A 24,884-nucleotide genomic window follows, 5' to 3' on the forward strand; every position below is an offset into this window, starting at 1 on the left:
TTATACATATCTTTGGTAGCATTTTCGTTTTAACACCTGTCACCTATCCCCTCAACCTGACCAGAGCTAAAAATATAACACCAACGCAATATGCGCCAAAATTGCTTGACAAATATTTTGCTTTATGTGGGTTTCTTATATAATTTTAACTTCAGAGGTACAAAACGTGACAAATTTTTCCAAATTTAGACGCTATCGACTTCAGCCAACAGGTCAAATGTTTAAAAAATGCATTTATTGTGTCCTATTTACTGTCGTTGTGTTTAACACGTGTGTTCGTCAATGCCTCAATAGCCTTTTAGCGAAACTTGCGAACGCTTAAGTAATTAGCACACAAATCGCCTCCGTCATAAGACAATTACGTGATCCAAGATGGCGAACGCCTTGAGGACATGACGCCATTTTGCGCAAGCTTGATTAATCGGGTTGCGGAGACAATTAACGGCGACCCAGGTGGCGACGTGCGCGGGAACGTCTTACTTAAGTGTATGCAAATGGCAAGCAAGGGCTTCGAGGTGAGGTGAGAGCAGAGGGGCAAAATAACGGCGGAAAACACAGACGATCGTCTGGAGAGCGTTGGTTTTTAGTATTGTTTGTATTATTTGCGGCACGCAGCCACGCGCCCCGACGCTTTCCACTATTTATTTGGAGTTGGAACGTTTGTTTGGAGTCATTATTGGGCATGAACGGTGCACGGCTGTAAAAAAGAGCCAGGTCCATTCTTCCATTCCTTGCAGCCGCGCGTGAGATTGAGTTAGAAGAAGCGCTGCGGCGGCCGCGGCGCGCGAACGGGTTATGGAGCAGCAAAGCCATGTCACCCGGCAGCCTGTAATTACGCCAAACGAGCCTGGATTTATGGCCGCCTTTGTTTTGTTCGCTGTCAAATTAAAATTGCCGATTAATTATCGTTTAACAAGGCCGAATTGTCCGGCACCGGAACCCACCTTACCTTTCAAAGAGATCCGCGACCTACCGAAATACTCTCCACCAAATTGATTAAACCTAAAAAGGTCAATTCAAATTAACTCTGAGCCATTGTGGAGTATGAAGCGTATATTTACTTGAGAAATTTAAATGGCATGATTTATATTCACGAAAATAATAGCTTAAGCTCCTGATTTTGCTCAATCAATTCCTCGTATAATATTTTACAGTCTGCCTGTTCTTCCGAAAAGTTAAAAGAGGAATCGCCATGTTTCGTCCACTTAACTTAACACAATAATAGTAGTTAAAATTCAACTTCGCGCACCTCATTCAAAGGTGGCCAGTCGTGCGAGCTGCCCGATGTGTGCGCCTAAATTTACGCACCCTGATTAGAGGCAAAGCCCGACAGGTCAAATTGCTCGCAGATTCGTTACCGATCGAATTTTATTTATGGCTGAGAAGTGTGTATTAGCCGGATGGATCGGCATGATTTACAATTATTGGCAACCGATCTGGTCTGATAAAAAAAGGAGCGCGACTGTATAGATGACGGATACCGCCAGGGGTCGATGTATATCCATTTTAGCCGGCGTTACAAGCACCATTAGCCTCAAAAACCTATCACCCTGCAGGGCGAGTTGGCCTTTCGTGCGAAAACCAATTAGAGGCTGTGAGTAATCAGCTGCGAGCCTTCCTTGTCTCATTTAATTTGCAAAATTTATTATACCGCTTGAATATAAAACCCTTTTAGAAAACATTCTTTACAAATAAAGCACTAAAATCATTCCAACTCGCTCGTGCACTAACATCGGTTTGCAATCGTTTTCATTCTAAGCCCCAACAGTGGAATTCCCCGCATGTCTGCATTAAAATCGTGACCAACTTTCCAGCTCCCGGAATAATTGTAAAATGTATGTGTGATGTTAATTTGTTTGGTGTAAATTGTTTGTCGTGTAGCTATAGATATTTTTTTATCAACCTGATCATCAGTTTTTCGATTAAATATTATGCAACATGAAGTCTCTCCTCCATTTCTTTAGCATTAAAAACGGACGGGAGAAACAATTTAGAGCTAGACTACCCTACAACAATTAATAATAAATGCAGGAGCATTTTTTAGATGAAATCACTTAAGATTCAAATTCGGCATAATGATCAAGCATAGTCTCAAAATGATACACAGCTAGTGTGTAAAAAAGAATTATGATGCAAAGATATAAAATTTCAATTAAATGAATAATAGTGGGATAGATTGGAAAGGGATAGAATACATAATTTGCCAAAATCATCTGCAATTTGTCAGTGCTAACAGTATAGAAGGCCATTCGCCGTCTCTTTACGACGATACTGCGTATAGAAGCGGATAATCCGCGAAATTCATCTTTTATTATGCTCAGTGAGCAAAGCAATACATCTAAACTGCAGAGACGATTCAATTTCGCATATTTACTGCCTTGGCCCAGCCAGCGCCGCGATTATTTATTGGCCGGAAATGTTCGCTTGAGCCGCGGACAGTAATTTTACGAGCCAATATTCCGAAGCTCGTATTTTCTTCGAAAAACAAAGCATGCACATATTATCAGAGAGCGTTAATCTCGCAACGCATTTTATTACCTCTGAGCTCCATTTATGGCATTTTTCCTCAATCCATTGTCTAGCAGAATAATTCAAAGTGCTGTCAAACTGCGCAGCGAGGATAAATTTCGTATTTGGAGCAATTACTCTCCTTTGCCGCACACGTGAGCTGCACAATTCGACGCACTATCAATTTTATTCGCTCGACTCCCCGCGGGGGTGAATGCAGAGCGCTTTGTGCTTCGGCTCCTTTTGATATCGCGAGGCTGGCGGGCGCACAAAACCAACACAGACTGAAAGAGCGCTTCATTATTGGCGCTCGAGGGCGCAATTGGCGTGGCGTTCGAGTAATTGCCCGCTGCCACGAAAACCCGTCCTTTGGCCAGAATTAACACCTCGTCCGGTAATCGGAGGCAAACGAGACGCGATTACCGCTCAAAAACGTTATACCTGCGCTGCGTGGCGCGGCGCTCGCCAGACGAGCAAGCCACTACTTGCGAGAGAGCATAAACCTGCTTTGTGAATGTTCAAAGTGGAAGACTGAATGGATTATTTGCTAACAAATGCAACGTACCGGAAAGCTGAATATAACTTAAGAATTTTCCTTATCATGTAATATTTTAATTCTTTGCAGTCGGAACTTAAGATACCATTCTTGGGCGTTGTTAGTTTGATTTACTTGAGAGCATAATAATAATTTAACTTGTCACATTTTTTGTTATTAAAAATCAAACTTTTAGAACGACGTTATGTGCTTTGTTTAATTAATGGGAGGTAATATTTTGAATCTCATAGGTAGCCAGGCAAAATTTAAATAAAAATTCTTTGTGAATTAGTGGCAAGCTTGAAAATTAAATTTAAATCATTTCTATAATGAAAGTACATTTAAAAAAGATATAAATAATTTAGTAATTAAAAGCTATTGTATAATTATATATTCATTAAAACAACCACTCGTCTCACAATTAGTTTTCGGAGGTTTTATAGTTTTATTGGTGTGAAACTCAAAATTAGAACAATATTCCTCGGAATCATAAATTCCAGCGTTTTTTAGGTCTTGTTGTCAGGAAACTATGCAATTAATTTTGGTCGCGTGGAATTATTTCGGTCCCTGAAGCGAATCTGGTCTCTTACGAATGCAGCGTATATTATGTGGTAATTTGGTGTCTTGAATTAGGGTGTATCAGCAACTCTCCCCATAGTTTTCAGTCTTGAGCAAATTGCATGTATCTCTAGCACTGCTATTATTGAATCAACATTATTTCTTGCTAACGTTCTGAAGAATTCCCAACTTTGCCTTTCTAGTTCAGTATAAAAAGGCTCCTACAGCATGCAAATATATATTTATACTGAAAAGCTTCTCTCCTCACTCAGTCGAGAACAATAAAACAATAACATGAATCGACAACGCTGCAAATCATGTGGTGAACGCGCACAGCAGGGAAAATCTTTCTTCCCAGCTCCTCCGTCCGCTCGCTATCATCTCTTGAGTTATTAAGCGAGTTGCGTGTGCGTGCGTTTTTCGTGGTTTGGCCACTAATGAATGCAAAGTGCTGAGGCCAATTAATCCGGTACATTATTGCCGGCGAGCACTCCATTAGCGGAGGAACGCTCGCGAGTTGGGAAGGCAGTCGCATCCACGTGCAGATTTATATTATTTGCCAGTCGCGTCTGGCCGCGACGACACACACGCGCGCGTCCGCCTGCCTTTTTATTCGCGAATAATTGCTCATTGTGCGCGCCGCTTTAGAGCCGACGTTTTTGCAATCAAGCGCGTGGGGGCCTGCTATTTTTTCTTTCAGCGGATGATACCAGGATTTGCGGGCTAATCGAACGGCAGCTGGCTCTTAATTCATCGCGTCCTCTCGTGATGGCCTATTAATGAAAAGACATTAATTACGCGGCACTCACTTATCTCTAGCTTTCTCGGCGCACAAATTTTCATTTGGACGATTATCGCGTCGAGATGAAATATGTTCGTCATTACGCATCACTTTGGATATTTCGGATTTTTTCCTCAAAGTGGACAATTAGGATTCTTGCGTCACCGGAATCTAGAAAGTGTTTGATGGTTCAAAGATAAAGAGATTTAATTCTTGTATATTGAATTTTCATGGGAATCCTAATATTGTCCGATATTTCAATAAGTGGATTGTTGATTTGACTGTTATAAATTGCCGTTCTTCAAATAATTGAAAAATCCAAATAAATACTTACAATTTTTTAATTATTATTGTTGCACCACCAACACCAACAGCTTTAATTCTTGAATTTCATCAATAATACCTATAGGGAAGGAAAGCAAATTGGAATCACCAGCACATTGTATATGATAAATTTCCAAATCCAGGCTGAAAAACTGGTAAAATTCTTAAAAAAAATCGCTGATAAGATTATATTTTCATGCAATTACGCGTCAGAGTTGGTTTTATTATTCATTTATGAATATACCATTACTTCGTGACCCTTAGTGCGAGGCATCTTCATTACAAAAAAAATTAATTATAAGTCTCTCTTTAATCCTAAATTATTCAGCTAGGAAATAACGTTAGCGGTAGTCTAAAAATTCCGCATTTTTTGTGATTTTTTCAATTCCTGAATCGTGACACACCAGAACACAATTATTATAGATTCATTTTTTCAGTGACGCAAGATACGCAACTATACTGGGAACGAATATATATAGACGTATACCGCACATCGGCATGAATGAGCGCTTTCAAACTCCTCGTCTGATGTTCAGCAGACAGCAGGAGCAGCATTTTCTCTTTCAACAGTTTGCGCAGTTCAAACAATAGATCAATCAGTGCCGAAGAGCGATAATTTTTCCGCGCGATCGGCTCCGAATGTAAACCCGTTCTTCACAACTGAACTAAAAAGAGCCACCGCTCAGCGGCAGCATCCAAGTCGTGGTCTAATTATTTGCCCATTGTTTCCGCGGCGGGGGCGACTCCTCTCGGGGCTGACCCCGCGGGGTCAGCCGTGCCTGGAATAATATAAATACAAGATTTATCCCGCTCGGTCACGCCGACGAGAGTGATTTATTCGCTTTTGTTGCTGCCCTCTTGCCTAAGTGGAATTTCCTGCTCGGATTGCAGGGCCCCGGGGCCCGATCGGCCCCCGGGGCCCCAAGGGTGTGGCCTCGGCCGTCTATCGCGGCCACTGATCTTTATTGAATAATCATAAAGCAATCGAGGGGGGCTATTTGCTGCATTCCTCGCGGTGATTTTCTCGATATCCAACGTACGGCGGCAGCAGGTTTCGGCTTACTATCCGCTCGCTCTCACTCTTTCTCGCTGCGTATTTTCCAGCACTGCGCGGCGCAGGTATTATATTCAAATGATTTGGCTGGCGAATAATCTGCCGGCGACCGACTGAGAGCGAACTTGAGAGATATCGCCGGAATGTTAAAAAACAAAAGACTCGCGCGCCTCGCGCAAGGACCACCTGGCATTATCGCACATCGCGCCGCCTACCCAAGGCCCTCCTTAACTAACATTTGCATTTTTTTTATCAGCGCAAAGTAATATTTCGGTTGTGTATATCAATTCAAACTAATGCTTGTTACAGACAGCATTTATTGCTATTGAGTGCAATTCAAACCATTTAATAAAAGATGAGCGCTTGAAAAAGGAGGAGTAATAAAAATTAGCATGCAAACTTTGGGCTATGAGGATTTTTTTAAATAAACGAATCTTTAAATCGTTTGGTCTGGTCGGTCTGGTTAGATTTAAGAAAATTTTAATTTTTTGTATGATTCCGTTCGAAAACAACATTTGTCTTTTAGTTACAAAACATACAGCTACCAAAAATCCAGCCTTTTTAATTATTGTAAATAAATTTTATTTCTTTATTTTACGTGATAAGCGGTTGAAAACATTTAATCAATCGTTCAAAAGTATTATTTTTAATCTCAAAAACGAGTGCAGTCAACGACTATTGATTCAGAATTCTCTGCAGCTAATCCGCTGTGTTATGAATTTTTTGTGCGGAACCGTGTAATAAAAAGCTGAAGAGTTCAAGAACATGTGATTTAATTTTCCTCTTCAAGTATAACTCTCCTTAGTCAGTTTATGACAGAGTAGAGCCATTTCGTACATAGTTTTTATTTTTTTTGTACGAATATAATCCTGGCTCATGAATAAAGAATTTCCATAAATATCCGTGAAGAGTGTCAGACGGTCCGTTTCTCTCTCTCTCCAGCTCATTTTCTGCCATCAGATCTGGATCTCGTCACACACGCGGTAATTTGACAGATCTCATGCACGCCACCAACAGCAGCAGTCAGTCGGTGGTCTCGAGTTAGCATTATTCTTTGTATTTCAATCCTTTCGTTTGGAGAGCCAGCTAGCGCGGTTCCAAGTGCCCCATTCAAAATCATGCGTGTGATACTTTTCGTCTTGAGAGCTCGTTCAACTCCAAATATGAACGAATCGCTGGAGAGCGAGTTGGGAATGAACAAAAGGCGGGAATTTCGACAAAAGGCTCTCGAATCGAATGTTCTGCTTTGTTATTTCTTTCTTTCAGGGCACTGCTGCCGCGCACAAAGGAGATTCGGTGGTGTGACTTTGACTCCTGTTGCGCTAGGGCAGTTGGGTAATTTACGTTAGCAGTTGTATCGCAAAGAGAAATTTATTTTTTCCACGTGCTGGGCAAACACAGCGCGGCCGTCGCGCTCGGGTGAAGTAATAAGAGGAGCACATGTGCGGCTGGTGCACTCAGCACAGGCGTGACTGGGCATCCAAATCGAGCCCTCTGTTTGTTTTCCTCTCCACGTCTTTAACCAAACACACTCGCTCACACCATTTTTTGTCTAACTGTGCACGCATACTTTTCATTTTTCACAGCTTCTTCTGGTCTCGCGGAAAACGCTCACCTGTTGCCTTGCGTCAATCGCCCTTCCGTCGGCGTCGTCATTAAGACACATTCCGATCCGGGACGTTACTTTAGACTTCAAGTGTTAAACGATTTGTTTGTTTGTATGCGGTTATGCCATTGCACTTTACAGCAAGAAGGGAAAACTTTTAACATCTGCTACGTCCAGGGCTATAAGATTCTTAACTTTTATTTTGTTTCGAGAGCACCATTTTAAAGATTCGCCGTTACGAGCTACTTTGTGGGTATAAATATACCCACAAAATTAATTGAATAAAACGAAAATTTTTCAAATAGCCCATTACTCTGCGTGCGTAATAATTTGACTGCGAAAGAGCGGCTAAAAGTAAAAAAGTGAACTATTATCTCGACTGGTCAGAATCAGCAGAACCTGAAAAACAAAATCCACGCTGCGATAAAACATCTCTTTAATTTTACCCTCTTAGTTGCACATCCTGAGTCAAACTACACAAATTAGAGCCACTTGAAGAGATTTCCTTTGGGTTGCATTTTATGACTAAATAGGTTCAGCCTGGTGCGCCCATGTTATTCGTTCGCGGTGTTATTGGGACCCGGGCTTCAGCATTCATGCTAGTGCAGTGCGCGCCCTTCCCGGTCCTCGGACAGGGATAAAAAGAGCAAAAAATAGCAACAAATATGCTAGTTAAGCTTTCACGATAAAGCTACCTCGATCAATCGAACTGATTATGGTTTTAGACACCTCAAGTGCACAGTAGCAGGAGATTATTAGAAATCGGGGTTTCCAGGACTTTCATTTTTGTCGATGACACCATTTAAGATTTATGCAACAGACAAATTGCTCAGAGCTTTTATGAAATATAGGAAGAGATGTTTTTATTTCCAACCAGTCATGTTCTTCGTAAATAAAATAAATAAACCATCGTGGGTTGTTGTGTTATTTCGAAATGATTATAACTGAAAATATTTAATAGCCCCGTTGCTTCATAAAAATAACTCGCTGAAATTTAACAGCTCAATTTCAGTGCGGCGCTCGTTCACTTTAGAATGAAGCGTAAAATTCGCATTGTTCAAGAACAAAGTACCGATTTTACGACAGCGTCGAGTGACAATTTCCCACCGCGGCGGGCAGGAGGTGCAATGCAAACTATGTATGGAGGTACACGAGGTGTAACAATGATGGAGAGATCTGCCAGGTGATTGAGTGCGAGAATGGTCATGCAAGAAAAGTCAGTCGGGTGGAAGGAGCACGACTGAGTGCGCGCTATACCGACCGACCGACGGACCGACCGGCCCGCCATTGGTGATTGGTGCGTGCTTCATAAAAAACACAGCGGAGAGCGAGAAACACATAGGGCTTGTTGTCCATGCGGCGCGCGTTGGTGATTAAAATGCATTTTCAGGAGTCGCGTTCCGAACTTTATGACCCGCAGTAAATAATAAATAAACTTCGCAGCCAAGTGCTCGGCTCGTTAAACAAATTCACTCGCGCCGCATGCAAATTTGCTGGGTGAGTGAAGAAAGGAGAGGTTTGCTAATGTCCTCTCTCTCTCTCTCCGGTTCAGACGCCGATACACAAACACGTGAGCCAAATTGGCAATGAGACATTCAGCGTGCTTTTGGACGCAACAAGAAAGAACAGTTGAGAGCAACGTGCTGCAAAGAATAATTTAGCATTAAATAAAAGGAATTGCTTGTTTTGAGGTTTGGCAAATTAATTTAATTTCAAGAGGTTGAAAACTAAAAAAGGGCATGTCAACCAATGCAAATAGGCATAGAAAAGGGTAAAATTTATCATTCCATCTAAACTGGGTTTTAATTCCCTTTGTTTGATAATCTTCTTAAGATTTTTATGTTTTATAGAATTGATACCGCCAGTAAACTAAGAATATAAGCAATTCGACTTCGATTTTAATGGATATTAAGCTTTTTAGAGAAGGAAAATACCATTTCGAAATCTATTTATATTTTGCTGGTGAATAAGTTCTCACCTTTTGCCGTCATATCTACAGCAAATCCATATCACGTTTGTGACCAAATTGCTTTCAAAGATTGGCAAGCTCAGTTCTATTCGCATTAACTACTCCGAAACCTTCCGAGAAGCTCGAATAAAAATGCAAAGCAATTGAAGCGGTATTGAGGTTTATAGCTGCTAAACCCTGGAAAAGATATTCCGAGCACAGGAGGCGGCAATTTTTCCTTTTCGCCATCCACGTCACGTAATAACGGCTCACTCAACTAGCTCCCACTCACCCACCGAGGCTAGCGAAAAATTGGTCGAAAAGCACGTCGATCGATTGATCGTTTTGTAGATAAAGCGGGCAAAATTGGCTCGAATTACAGGCGGCTATGTTTTCAAAAGGCGCCGAGAAAAGGCACAATGTAAGAAGCTTTCCCGATTACACGTTCGGCTTCAAAGTATGCCTGCATGCTCCAGCTCGTTTAATCAATCATGGTGCTACAAAGTAGAGGCTGGTATAATACTCGTGGCTGTCGTATTTACAGTGCGTTAATGAGCGAACGAAATTTAGGTAAGCTGTCGCTGCGAATGCAAAACGAGCCCGGCAACAATTTTCAGGTGTCGCGATAATTATTTTGCCAATAAAGTAAGTGACGGACTTATCGGCGCATTTCGCCACTCAGCACCAAACAGGCTTGGTTTAATATTTTCTGACACTTTTGCATGCCTCACTGGTACCTTTTTGATAAGATTTAAGTCTCACTCTCGCCTCGCTGAACGTTTATTTGCACATTAAATCTTTTGCCGCAACGCAGCAAATTAAAATCGATTTTATTTAACTTCAATTGGCACGTCTTGCACCATCAGACTCTAATTAAGTGGATGAAATATTGGATTCAGTGTCTAAAATGTACCACTAATGTTAAAAGAAAACTGCCTCACTGCTGCAAAACAGAAAAAAAATACATAAAATTTAATATTGAATTTCGCAATCAATTGAAGTTGAAAAGAACCCAAAAGAACCCAAAGAACTCAATTTATAATATCAATAAAAATCACACACAAACGGGGAAAAATTAACCAAAAATATTAAGACAATGACTCCTTTGTGAAGAGTAATGTTTGAAGAGAAAATTTATCTCGTAAGTTCCTCGGATAGCTGCTATTTTTATCAGCAAAATAATTATTGTTAACCATCTATCTTGAGATCCGTGAATGAAGAGTGATAAAGAAACCAACTCACAGAAATTCAGTTTGAACTCGTTCAACAAATGGTGCTATGGATAAGAAAGACGACTCTCCCTTGGGTTTTAAATTTGAAGTTACTTAAATTTTGCTCGGACCGTTTTAGGTCTCCACAGGAGCTTAGCTGCGTGAAGCTAATTTGCGATGATAACTTACGAAGACAAGGATGGAGAGTACAGCGGCATGAAAATGTCTTTACTTCAAGTGCCTCGCAGCTGCCGATTGGACTAAAAAAAAACATTACGCGGCTGGGCCGCAACGATAATTCAGTATTTTGATTTCTGCGTCAGGCGCGTGCGTCTATCTGGAAATCAGCCTGCCCGTCGGATTTGATACGCATTAATTTCGAGGGAGGTATATTTGAGTGGCGAGGCGGCGTGAGTGATTTTTTCTACATGAACCGGCGGTGTGCGCGCGGCTCCATAAAAGGCATTTCGTGTAGAACACGGGGCAGCCGTAAAACTTTTAAGAAGGTCTTTCGATTCAGGGCTCCTCTCAAGGGCAAATTGCCATTAAATATGTTTCATATCAGTACTTTACTGTAAATGTGTTTGATTCACCGGCCATCATCCTTCCTGCAGATTCAGTGCCAGGTTAAAATCCGCTATATGCTGGTATACATGTTTTGCGGCCGAAATTGAAGCACCTAACTTGACACATTAAATTGGAGAGTCGCAGCGGGATAAAAGCTTGCCTAATTGGACACCAAAATTCCAAACGCCTATATTATGTCTGCTATTTAAAATCCTTTGCTGTAATTGATGAATAATTTTCATCGCTTTTTCGGAGAATGAATGAAACACTTTCATCTCTGCTTGGCCTATAAATTTGCTGCGCGGCTAACAACTTTTATTCCACCATTTAAATTTTCAGGGATTGCATTTAATAGATAAACAAGCAGTCAAACCGTATTCTAAAACTCAGGTAAACCTTAGAATACCTTTGGAAAGTTACCAACTTTGCCTCACATTTCTGCTTAGATGTGTATCGTCTTCCATAAAAATAAATCCAAAGTGATGTTTGATACACGAAAACGATTGATTCTAAGAATCGGCAGGCTTTTGTTGCCCACACATTTAAAGACTAGATTTCACCTCCAGCCAAATGGAATCAATCAATTTTTGCAGAGGGGCATTAAATTCTCTTCAAATAAATAAGAGACGCGTCCAGAGAACAATGGGGTATTACAAGGGTTAGACGTGCGCTGCACCAAAGGTTTATGGCTACCCCAATGGCGCGATGATTGAGACCTCAGATAACAATGCCGTTAGCAAGGCCGCTACGTATATCTTCCCCGACTCTATATGCGTGTGCAGTCAGAGAAAAAAGTAGAGGTGTCGGTCGGCGGGCGCATCGTTCATAGATGCTTAATAGAGGGGTGCGTTTCCCTTTTAGCCGCACGCTTTTATTACTAGTGCAACACATTTTAATCTATATGGAATTGGAGATGAAAGAGCACGCCGATCGTCCTGTTTGAACGATCAGCGTGTGCCCAGCTAATGTATCTATAATAAAAGAGTGCATTATTTTGTCTCTTCGTGCTTTTCTCTTTTTTTTCAAAATAAATTTATTGTAGTTTGCAGGGAAAAGCATTAATTTTAAATATTTTCATATAGCTCGCGTTCACGTAGGGCTGATGATATCTTTCACATCTGATGCTTTATTTTTAGGAAATTTTGGTCTTTAAATTTTCTACTCATATAAAACGGAATCACCAATTTCTGATATAACTGACGTAAATTGAGAAAATATGCCATAAAAAGGGTTTGATCTCTAAATTTTTATTCATAATATCGAATAAGACTCTTGACATGAACTAAATTAAAAATTATATTTAATTTTGAATGACTAAAATACTCTGCTATCAACAAATAAGAGAATTAATTATATATCAAGACCTGATTGTTAATCAACTACTTAGTTGAATTTTGGACACAAAATTCATTTTTGCTCCAAAAATGATAAACAAATTAAGGGCGTTTAAAAGAATTTGCATGAGATTCAGATGGTTTTAGCCGCACAGAAAAAACACAATAATTGTCTATATTTCTCAGTCCTAATTAGAAACACTCTCTTATCAAGCAGCTATCTTGAAACGGGGAAAATTGCAAGAATATCCTAGTCTTATATCGACTTGTTCAATGAAATGAGAAAGGAAAAAAGCACTGCTCCTCAGGGCATACTCACTCAGTGCCAACTGCTCTGACTGGTTGTCGATTACATTTTCAGCAAATCCACGAGGAATGATACGTCTAAAAGTGACAGCGTGCACGCGTTCCTAGCAAACGCAAAACAAGAGACTGGGTTAATTTATTCGCGCGTGTGGTCATTAATTTGACACTCGGTGTGATGGATGGCAGTTTCACAAAACGCGCACAAAGGAAAACGCAGAGCATAAAAGCACAACATGTGTGTCGGTTGGATGGTGTGACCTTATGTGCGCATTGAAGAGATGAGTCGGCCAGATAATCCCTCAAAACACACATTTCACACCAGATGCTTATCGGGGACCATTGTTGGATAAAATATATCGAGTGCGCGCCTCACTGGAATCCCGCCTGATTGCCTGATATCTGCGTCGGAAGACGCGTTTAATGCGCTGGGGTTCATTGTGAACGGCTGGCTGGTCCATAGCAGAGAGGCGCGTGAAAAGAATCGTTCCACACCCAAAGAGTACAAGCAATCTCTTACACAGTGACGCAAACGAAGCATAAAATCATTTTTAAAGCATTCTAAAATGAATAAAAATAAAATAACAGCAAAATTGGACTCACGTTCTTTCATTGTGAACTAAGAAAATTTTGCTTAGTTGTTGGATCTCCAATTGAAACGTGTCATCATCACGAAAATGGTTTGTCAAAAGAACAAAACTTTTGCACGAGGAAATACACGTCATGCTTAATTTTGTGAGCGTAAGAAACAAATTTTTATTTTTCTAGAGATCAAATTTTTACATCTGGAGATCCCAAAATGCAAAATAACTTTTTTGGTGAAATTTTTATTATTTTATTTCGTTCCTCACTCCCACATATAATGTGCACGTCCTAAAAGTCACTTGTATTAAACTAAATTTCTTAAATTCATTTATAGTTTTACAAAAATTCCGAACCTTAACAACATTTTATTTGTGTATCGCTGTGTTTGCGCCTCTCTTCCCTTCTGGATCACGCAGTGAAGGAGCTCCAAATAATGCCCGCTCATTTACAACTTAATGCAACACATTCTCACCAGATATCAAATAAATACATCCACATCGTGGCAGTCAGACCCTAAATAATAATGTTCACGAGAACCCTTGAAACACTCACGCACCTTATCTCAAAGATGCATTTCATTCACCACGGAATTCCATGTAATTTTTTCAAATGAATCACGTGCCCTTTTTCAAGCGGTGGCACACAAAGAAAAGAGAGTTTCCAAAAGAGATTTCACTTTCCGATTTCTAAGCGTAGAACACAAATCATGAAAAGGGAAAATTGATCAAATCAAAGAGATACAACTGCTTACACACAGTAAAAAACGCATGATATATTTGGCACCGATGTGTAAACACAAGTCTTGATGTTTATTTTTTTAGATTTCTGAACCCCCTTGAGTTATAAATATTTCCATTTTAATATTCAGTCTTGAAGTAGTAAAAATGTTATCCATAATTCAGCAGAAATTTTAAATTAAATATTAAAAGCTTTAAATTTATGTTGTTGGTTAAAAATGTTCGAGAAATATACGCAACATGTTTTTCTCGCACAATAAACAAGCTCTCGATTTTCACTCATTAATTTTCACGTGTAACTGCGGTAAATCAAAAATTCACTTTGTTTTACAGTTAAAATTTATATGTTCCTTTAGTAGAAATAATCATTGAAATTTACGTGCGTGCACGTTTATAAAAAAGTAGTACTCGTTTTTTGCACTCTGCCTTTCGAATTGTGAATGTATAACAGATCTTGAAGCGAAACCAGTGGTTAAGGGAACTCGTAATTCATACTTTTACACAAGAAAACGCACGTTTTGTGTTTTGCACGCCTTCCCACGCAAAGAAAAACAGTATAAATACGCCTCTCTGTGTCGTGCCTTTACCATAACGAGCACGAACAAGCGCAAGTTATTTCAATTCGCCCTAAAAATACCCACAGCAGTAAAAAATGTAAAAAAATAAACACGTGTGACAAATTGTGCTATTAACTACGCACTTGTGCAAATTAATTTGCGAAAAAAAGCGTTGAAGGGAAGTAAAATTAGTCAACGATGATAATTTCTTAACGTTGGTCGCGTGATTTCTCCTGACTGCCAAAATGAAACCAAATCTTTACAGCCATTAATTAGCTCGCAGCGGGCGAAGCAACATTTTAAGACACTCAATGAAATGTCTGTGCAGCCAAAGGGGATGTGAAAGATGGTAAAGAAGAACTTTTCAAATTATTGGCGCTGTTCCTTTTTGGTTCTGGAATATCCAAACCCGTATTGATCTACAGTTCCATTCAGGCTAAGAAACAAAAAAAATTATTTGGTCTAAATTAAAGCTATTTTAAAATTGAATTTACAAATTGATTTGAAATAACAAGTCTCTGTAGAATGATCAGAAATAGAAAATATGAGAATTCAAAGACCAATATTATTTAAAAAAATTGTTAAAATATTTGAATTTGTAAAAAATTTCGCAATTCTAATATTAGGACGGTGATAAACTTTTTAAGACAGACATTCTAATGTTGTCCCTCCACATATGATCTCGCAGCTGTGATATTTTCCGTGACATCTAGCTGACAGGCTTAGCCGAATTTCATGCATGATAACCGAGAATGGAGTTTGACAGCGCTGTCAGCCTAAGTATGTGGCCCGCAGTCCATTTTAATTAAATGTCTGAATTCCTGCAAAGCACATGTACAATTTTCATTCTACATTTTTACTCTTGCTAGTTTAACAACAAATACACTAATTTTTACTGAGCATAGTCGACTACGCTTCACACCCCTGTTTATAATATATATATAGTCATAAACCGCCGGGCTTAATTGGCGGACGGATTTATTCCGAGTGGCGATCGAGTGAAATTAATTCTTGGCCTTCTTAACTCACTCATTCGTCCGGCTCGGTGCAAATTAATCAGTTGAACGAGTGCCAGTGTGCGAAGTCTCGCGTGCTATCTGCGCCCTGGGTGGGCTGAGTTTTTTCTTCGCCCGTCCCTTCACCCCCAGAGCCAACACTACAAAAGTAGACTCTTAAACCCTTAATTTTGCATTCAGCCTCTGCAGTTATATCATCGTTTTTCCACGCAGAATTTGAAAAACCAATTTAAAAAAATTTGTGTTAAAAAGGCTTCAAATAATTGTGTTAATCTTGCGATGTGGAAACGCCTTATTTGGTCTCACGATTGTGAGAGAGAAGGCTTTGCAGTATATACGCACCGTTTTCCAAAGTATGAGGCGAAACCCAAAACGCACATCTCATATGTAAAATCTAGGCAAAAGGAGAAGTCGGTTTGCACAGCATGCCGGCCGGCGAAACTGCTTTCTGAGCACCAGTCCGGCAGCTTTTGCGCTAATGATATAAAAGCTGATTATTTATTGTCCAGAAGATTTATTTTATTTCCAGTACCGCGAGTCTTTGGTTAAGTTTTATAACATTATCAAGAAATGAGCGAACTGTGTAGAGGTGTGCGCAATGGTTATTGCGTGCACGGAGCTGATATTTCGACAAGTGTGCACCCCAAAAAATAGCTTCTCAGTCTTGAATAAATAATTGTACGTACACCATTTTTTTAAAGCAATTTTTTTCAACAAGGTAATACTAATATTCTAGATGATTGAAATCAACTGGTGGCTAAAAGTAGGGGTTCGCTAATCTCACTCAAAGCAACCATATTAAAGATGTATCTTCCACGTTTGACTGGTCCATACATTTTGGTCCTCAATTTAAATATGCAATAAGTGAGTGTGCGTGCACATTAAACGGGTAAAATTTGGTCGTTATACTGTCAAATGTGTGTTAACGCTTCACCTCTATTTATTTTCGCAGTGCGCTCGCGAGGGGCAACAGGATGCGAGGCACAAATTTACACTTGTACGCCTCCTACCTGATTTCGCTGTCGCCACCGCCGCGAGAGAGTCGGTGTACGCGCGGGGCATTATTTGTGTGCATGCAATAATTTTGCGTGGAGGTGACGCACCGCCGAAAATATACATATCAGCTTACCTGCCTGTTCGATGAATTAAGTTGGCCAGCAGGAAATTTTGCTTGCATTGCTCAACAAGTCAGGTCTAATTTTGTATAAGCGGCTCACGCATTCATCAGTCTTAAAGGCTTAATACGCACGAGACATGCGATTTATGCTCCTGGCATCTCCTGAATGTTTGCATCTTAAGTTAAAATTGATTAAAAAAAGGTTGAAAACAAATTCAGAGCAAGAAATTCTGAAATCCATAAATATGGTTTCTACTTTTTTAAGAGGAGCTTTCCTATGAAATGATGAAAAGAGGCCAGGAAACGACATCTTACCTAAGAAATTTTCTAGATCAATTATTGGTTTGTTATTATTCTTGTTTATTCTTGCTCTAGTCAAATACAATAAATTATGAGGTCATACATAGCAAGAAAGGGCGAACAGTACTAGCAAAAAATTGCTAAATCGATCCATCACTGGGAATATCACGCCGCACTGAGCCGCAAACGGTTCAATGTTCCATAAGAGCAACAAACAGCAACGAACAGGTAACCCAACAAACCTGGATCCAAGGTCCTAGCCTAGATCGCATGTCGATACTATCGCTACTACGGACTTCAATCTTTCAAGGACCACAATGAACAACATTTTTCATTTTTGGCTCTAGCAAGTTTTGAATTGATTCGATTATTATATATGTTTTTTTTCACTTTCATATCATATTAGATCAAAAATAAATGACAAGTTGGAGAAAAAAAGCAGTGAGAAAGGGCACCATTTCTGGCAAACAGCTTGCTCTGGAGAGCCAAGTCAAAATGGGACCAAATTAGTCGGCAAAACAAGTTAGAAACCAGCAAACAAGTACGCCTTACAAAGGGAGGGAAACTGTGCCGCAGAGCATGTTTTGAGCATTGTTTGTGAAGTCTACGAAAATTAATCTCTCCAATGTGCCATAATCAAATCAGCACCAAGCAATAATTAAAATCCAGATTTTGTCAACTTCTCGAATAATGAAGTGGCTTGTCCATATTTTTTGCTTGATTTTGATCCCTCTCTTCGACATCTTGCCAATGAGGTAGGCCGCTTATGAAAATTCTTTAATTTCTTTTCAAGCGAAAAATGAAACATGATTTTCAAAGGCACTGAACAACGAGCTTTTTGGGTTTCTTACAATTAGTATTATGTCTATCCTCTGTAGTTGAATTAAACTCGAAACGCATTGAAAAATTCAATCTCATTTACACACAATACTGATTTTAGTTAAAAAAAAATCAGAACAGTATTGATAGCGTTCTAAATAAACTAATATAAAATAATTAAAAACAAAAACGAAATGGCCGAATATGTCAATGATGGAATTATTTTCCCTTATAAGTAGAGTTCAACAAATAATGTAAGATGTAACCGCATGTAACATGACAAATATGAAATATCTGAAAAATGTTATTACTAAAATCATCAGCCTGTTAAAAATTGACTATGTGTAGAATTTATGAAGCATATAAAAGAAAATTCTCATGAAGATTTAATATCGCAGGCCAGTCTTGTAAACTGCTCTTTAGCATGTACTTGTCTTAATAACAGGAATGGACATTGTCAGTGTACACTGCAAGTACAGGGATCAGAGCCAATTAGTGCGCATCGAAACAAGCTTGCAAGCCAAGATAAGTGTTACTGAAGCATTGAGCTGACAAATCAAGATTGGCACATTCCGGTGCAGCTAACTTGTGCCAGCCGACACACAATATACGTACGCCCGGGACGTGTCAACCGACAATTTTGCAACATTGAAATCCTCACGCTCACCTTTCGCACTGCTTAAAATGTTAATCCTTGTGCTGCGCACCGAGAGCTCGCGAGTGACAATTTATAGCAGGATAAATAATCAAGTAAGCGGCTCGGAAATACGCGTGACATGAAAGAGTGTGCAATTTTATTTACAGACGCGGTCAATGGCGAGGAAATGACGCTGTCTCGGCGGCTCAGGTTTCCCAAAGGCCACCGCGGGTTTGTTTTCAGACGCGATTCCGCCGCCACTGCCGCAGTCATTTGAATAAAAGAGACTCATTTTCAGTCTCGGCGAGAGAAATGCGATATTTCTGAGCGACACACACATACACGCAGCTCCTCGCAGGTGGACGACGCGACACTGAAAAAGGACCACCGTTTATGCTGCAGTGGCGGGCATTGGTCATTTAATCTTATCCTGTAAAAGCAAGAAATTAGCAATGCAAAAACAGGACAATTTGTTTGCTTTGCTTAGTGGGAAACATTATTTTAAACATTAAAAAATTCATTCATTAAAGGTTAGAATTCTTGATTTTTAAAATTTGAGATAGCTGCAAAAATGAAGAAAAAATCAGACAAAAAATTATAAAAAGTTTTTTGTTACAGTGATTCAACAGCTGATTTTTTTCCTCAAAGGACGTTAGGACGCCAAAATCATAATTCTTCTTTTGCTCGGCTAAAATTTTAAAAATCAGAATGCTGGTGGAATTTTTCAAGGCAGTTCGTTGTTGATTTGCCGACGTTTCAGCGACGTGTTCGCTTTGAACATGTGCCTTTTACACTTTTTTGTATCTATTCAAATAGTTTCAACGACCCTATAATTTTCCATTTTTTAATGTTGAACAAATTTTTAATTTAAAAACATTCAGAAAAGACACACTAAATCCATTAACATAATCGGAATTTGTTATAGCTCGTCTTTATTGCCACCGCTCAAAGGTATGTTAAGCTGCAGGGAATAGTAAGAAAATCTTTCCAAGCTCTGGACGATAATTTTGTTTTAAGAACCAAAAAATTTCATAGCAAAATTTTTTTAAAATGATTTTCACTAGACAAAATTTATAACGAAATAAATATCCTGTGAAAAAAAAAACGAAAAGTGCGTTTTGATTTTTAATGCAGCAGTAGTGTCTCGAGTTCCGCCACTGCCAAAGTTTCATTCAAAGCACTCGCTGGTAGTTTCTAAAAGCTGGCTAGAAGAGGCAGCTAATCAGCTCCACCATCCCGCACCGGTCGGTCGCCGCGTCGTTTTGAGCCCAACATAATTAATTGTGTTGTGACCCACCGTAAGCGCGCAGACAATTTTATTAGCGACCTCTTGCAGCGACTTAAGCGTTCACCGCGCGCTGATTGCTAAGCAGACTCTGTCAGCCGAATACAATGCTGATTTCCACGCACACGCGGCTCACCTCTCTATTTGCACTGAGATTTTTTTACCGCACCATGTAACATTAAGAGAAAATTTGCGAATAATAAAAATTTAACGGTTGAATTTTGACCAATTCTTCAGCAATCAGAAGAAATTTTGAGAACAATCTTGCAGTGCCAAAATGTGCACATACCTGAAAAAATTAATCTTGGTGTGCAGCAGAGAACTAATTTAATGCCAATTTTCTACTTAACGAAAAGCAAAAATTAAACGTGCTTGAGATTGTTAAATTTACGATACACATATAACAATATCAAATGTTATGAATTTAATTTACAAATTAAGAAAACACTCTCCTATCATATTTGTAAAATAGCGCTCATAGCAAAAAACTGATTAACTGATTTTAACTAAATTTGTTTCAATTTTTAGGAGCACTGGGTGATGGTGGAGCAATGATCTGGAGGTGGCGCCGCCCCTTGCCCCCTGAGGCAGCCACCGTCCCACGATTATGCGAATAGTCCTGCTGCTTGTGGTAAGCACCACACACTCACACTACTAATCTCTCTTCCTCACTCACCATGGCAAAAGAAACACCGTCGGAGCGTGGCCAGCCAAAAAAAGTCGCAAGTACAAATTGCGTTTGCCGGGCGCGGGGCTAAATTCGGCGCAAGTGACAAATGGGCTAATCATCGGCAGGTGAGATTGCTTTTCTAATGGAGCTGCCCGGCCGGCGCCGCAAATTCAAATTCGCCGGCTTATTTATAGTCGCGCCTCTATTGTGTCGTCGGATTCAGTTGGACCGTAATTTTTGCCGCTAATCAGCGTTCGCCATCGCGTAAAGGGAATTAAATTTTATGCGTATGCCAGGCGGTGATTGATGACGGTCAATTAAATGTCTCTTCAGCTGTCTCTCTGGATAGTAATTGGCTCGTTTGTATTTTAACTGGCTGATCTGTCGCAACGATTGCAACTTCGGCGTTTTGATTCCCGCCTCGATTCCGCTAAATTTAACTTTCAGACGAAATCACGGCTTGCGCTAAAAGCATCCGGCCTTTCACTTAACACTCTCCGCCCGCCGACAATGCCTGATAATTTAGTGAGATGTGCTCTGGCTTGGCCATTAAGTAGCGGACCACCAGCCGAGTGTTTGTCTCGCTCGTCATCGGATTCTCACTCGCCAATCAAACGCTATTAAATAGATTCGAACACTGCCCCGTCCCATCTGACAAGGATAACGATGCGTGTTTTTTTATTATTTCCGTCATAATTGATGGAAATTAAACTGAATGGCCTAAAAGCTTTTAATTTGTAACTTGATTCGGGGAAAACCTTTTGTGAACCTGAATCGCTCAGAATTCTTCAGATTTTGCGGCACAGTAATATATCTTCATTTCTTTCGGGTCGCTTCAGAAATTCGTCTGGTTGGTCTTTTTATCTGTGAGGCAAGCAGTTTTTTTTAATTGCAAAAGAGGAAAAATTAAAATCCCACCAATGAACATAAACAAACCTGCTAATCCTCTAGCTTGAACTTTTATTAACAGAAACTTACTAAATGCTCTTCTAATGCAAATTTCAATACTTATTGCTGAGTGAGATGCTACAAAGGTTGACACGGAGCCGTCGGCGTTTAACACGTGTAAGATATTTGTCAGGTTTTGGCGGCCAGCTGGCATGCAAGCACCGCGTCGACTTGAAGAAGGGCCCCGATTGTGTGCGAAATGCCAGAGAGACACTTCTTCTTGTCTCTCCTCTCGTGACAAATTGATCGGTCATTCGGGTGCGATGCGGCATTTGAAACTAAATAAAAACACAGCGGGAAAAATAGAAACACTTGCTTACAATGTAAAGAAGAGATATAAAAACTGCAGGGCGCTTTTATATATACATACTTTATCTTCTTCGCTTCGCGCAAATTGCTAATTTTTCAAGTGTGAAAGACCGTTGCTCATTCAATGGACTTTTCTTTACTCTTTAAAGGCATGCCGAGAGTGGAAATTGAGATATCCTCTCGGCTGCGTTGGATTTAAATTCGATTCCCACGCCGGCGTGAATGTGAATTTACAACTTAGCGCGTCGCGATGGTAATCTAACCGGCCAGGGGCTGAATTATATTTTCGGACGTGCCGCCCCCGCCCGCCTTATCTCGCTCGGAACAACTCAATTGAGAATGTGCCCCGGGGGCGCCGACTTGCCCGCCGACTGCCGTTTGAATATAATTACTGGTTTTTAACTCTCTCTCGGTGCTCTGCTTTTCCTATTCGAATAATGTATCCGATGAGACGCGTCCGCCTCTGGAAATTATACACTGCGCCGCCCTGTTGGACATTTAATGCCATGTTATTTCTCAAACAAGCTGGAACAAGTCGCCTGTCTATTATAATAATTTTGCTAACGATTTTGGTGCGTACGCCGAGATGTTAAGCTATTTGCAAGGCAAATAGACGCGCATGGTCTACTTGAGTAAGCACTTTCGTGATTTTATAGGTTTAGCGGGGCTTTAAGTTTCCACCTAAGCTGGTACTAAAAAATCACGACTCTTTCAATAACCAACTGATGAAATGAGAAAGCATCCTGTTTTTTTGCCACGCTCATTAAGAAAATGTCAAAGTTGCAGCAGGAGGTTACGTGTTCAAAGATAAATCACGATGCATGTATTGGGAATTCCAAAATTTTGAGGAAGCCAATTCAATGCCACCGCTTAAAGTGTCAAGCGTAATTATTCATCCGCAGGCTGAGTTAGCCAAATGTGGCTAATGGAATTATGTCTACCGCTACCTTGGCACCACTAATTTGTTAGATAAATTTCGATATTAAAAAAATCCCTTTGAATGCAAGGCGATAAATTATTCCTGAAACGTGTGTTAGAGGAGCAAGCATCGAATTAGTTTGAGAAGACGCCCAAATCGGACTAATGCAAATCATTTATATAGTGCCGAAAGGTGGAAAAAGTTGCCTTTGATCTTGATTAGTCGAGTCATCGGATGAGAGACGAAAACACACAAATTTTCTGTTTGACATCGCTCTGAACGGCGGCCAATCTATCGGGATGCCGACTTTTTACTAAAATGTTATAAAAGCGAGAGCACATAAAATGCAAATTTGCTGATGTTCTCAACACATGTTGTCCACGGGCCACCTCACAAATTGTATATATATATATATATATATATATATATATAATTAACTTAACGTTTCTTTTTTTTAAATTCAAAAGAAAAATTTAAAAAAGAAACTGAGGAGAACAAGAACAAATAATTATGTTTCCAAGAGGGTGGAGCTTTGAAATAAAATCCTTCCCGGGGGCTCAACCATTCCGATCCTTCAGAAGTGAGCAGAAACACTTGAGTGAACTAGAACAAATAATAGCTGCTTCCATCCTCGGGTGATAGGGACGGGGCGAGAAATTGATTACGCGGCGGAAAGCAAGAGTTTATTTTCTCGCCTGGAATGACATCTCAGGTCGAACCGAGTGTTTTGGTCGCTTCGAGTGGCGCTTGGCGCTCGCTATCAAAATATAATCGCTCTTTCTTTTCCTCTCACACGCAGCGTTTTTATTTATTTGCGCTCAAATATTGACTCTGAAAGGCGGTTCCCTTTTATACCGAGCAGAGGAATTCCACTAGATGTGAGAGAGCTGCATCTCCAGCACCATACACAATACACACACACATTTTTCTGTGTTCACTACGGCTGTCACATAAATACACACAAACAAAATACAAACTTGTCCCGCTCCGCGTGTCAACGTGGGACCACCTGGGCCCAGCGGGGGCCCACTCACCTCTGGAATGCCTTACATCCACCGCATTTGAGGCCGCAATCAGATCGAGGCAGCTTTGGAAAAGAACATTTACTAAAATATAGCTCTTTTCTGTACATCGGGAACAACAAAACAAGCAGTGAAATGGTAATTAATGCGTTCTGGCTGTGTACCAATTACAGAACATGGTACTATCTTGGCCTCAAATCATTATCATTAATCACAAGACAAGCCAGCAAACATATTCCTCAAATGACACGAACAGTCAAAACTCTTTGTATGTGAGTGAATTTAGGTAACGGAAAACTTGCATTTCAACTACAAAAATCACGTCGCAATTGTTGTAGGGCATTGTGATGTCTGTAATTTTTAAATACTAGTCCCATTATCTTTCAAAAAGGGATGAAATCGAACCACTACCTAAATTGTTGCATTTATTATAGTTCTTACGACTTTTCTAAAATGCTCTCAGTTCAATAAGTTGGCCCTGACTTAGTTTGTAATGTTACTGAATTTCTTAGCTAAATATTGAAGCCTATTAGAGATCATTTAAGTATTTTTTCAGGGCTTATTATAGCATGAAATAACTATGTATTATATAACAACTATTACGTGCTTTTCCTGTGTTATCCAATTTTTTCAACTTGCTACAAAGCAATTAAGGGAAGAAAACGTGGCAGGAAAAAATGATTCACGTTTTAATACAAACGTTGTATTTGAGTTTCATTTTGACCTGCCACAACGACTTGTTATGGTACGGCTTGGGATATGCATTAAATTTTGAAAAAAAAGTAATTCAAAATGTCGAACCATGAAGAAAAGAAGTAAATGTCGCTTCGAGTCCGAGTTTTCTACCTGGTCTTAATAAACACTCTACTTTACGATCGAACGATTTAATTTACGCAGTAAAATGCACCTGTTTATTGCCGGTAGAGCAGGAGAGTTAAAAGGGTATAAATTAAAGAGGTAATTATCAAGTGAGGTGGAAACAGGAATAACTTCATAAAGACGATCAGCTGGAATCGTTTCTCGCAGTCTCGCTGACAAGAAAAGGCAATTATTGGCGTTGGCAAATTGAATATCTCATTGCGATGCCAATCGCGCCGCCTCCAGAGTCCTAAATCATCTTAACGCATTAAAGTCGACGCTGAAAGTATTAAGCAGTCAATCAACTGCAGATATTTCTCATATTACTCTCCCTCAGACATGTGTATAACGAAGCTGTGTGCCAACTTGTCGGTAC

General features: G+C 39.9%; 1 protein-coding gene across 1 annotated transcript in view; it reads left to right on the forward strand.

The window, feature by feature from the left end:
- LOC135935195 (uncharacterized) overlaps window positions 1-24,884 on the forward strand; it is a 37,679-nt gene that overhangs the window by 6,366 nt on the left and 6,429 nt on the right. The window contains exon 2 of the mRNA XM_065477332.1: window positions 20,311-20,413. Within this exon, the coding sequence (XP_065333404.1) occupies window positions 20,390-20,413 (24 nt within the window). The 5' untranslated portion in view covers window positions 20,311-20,389. The remainder of the gene's footprint in view (window positions 1-20,310; window positions 20,414-24,884) is intronic.

The sequence above is a fragment of the Cloeon dipterum genome, chromosome 2, assembly GCF_949628265.1.
Source record: "Cloeon dipterum chromosome 2, ieCloDipt1.1, whole genome shotgun sequence".
In the NCBI taxonomy this organism is placed as follows: domain Eukaryota; kingdom Metazoa; phylum Arthropoda; class Insecta; order Ephemeroptera; family Baetidae; genus Cloeon; species Cloeon dipterum.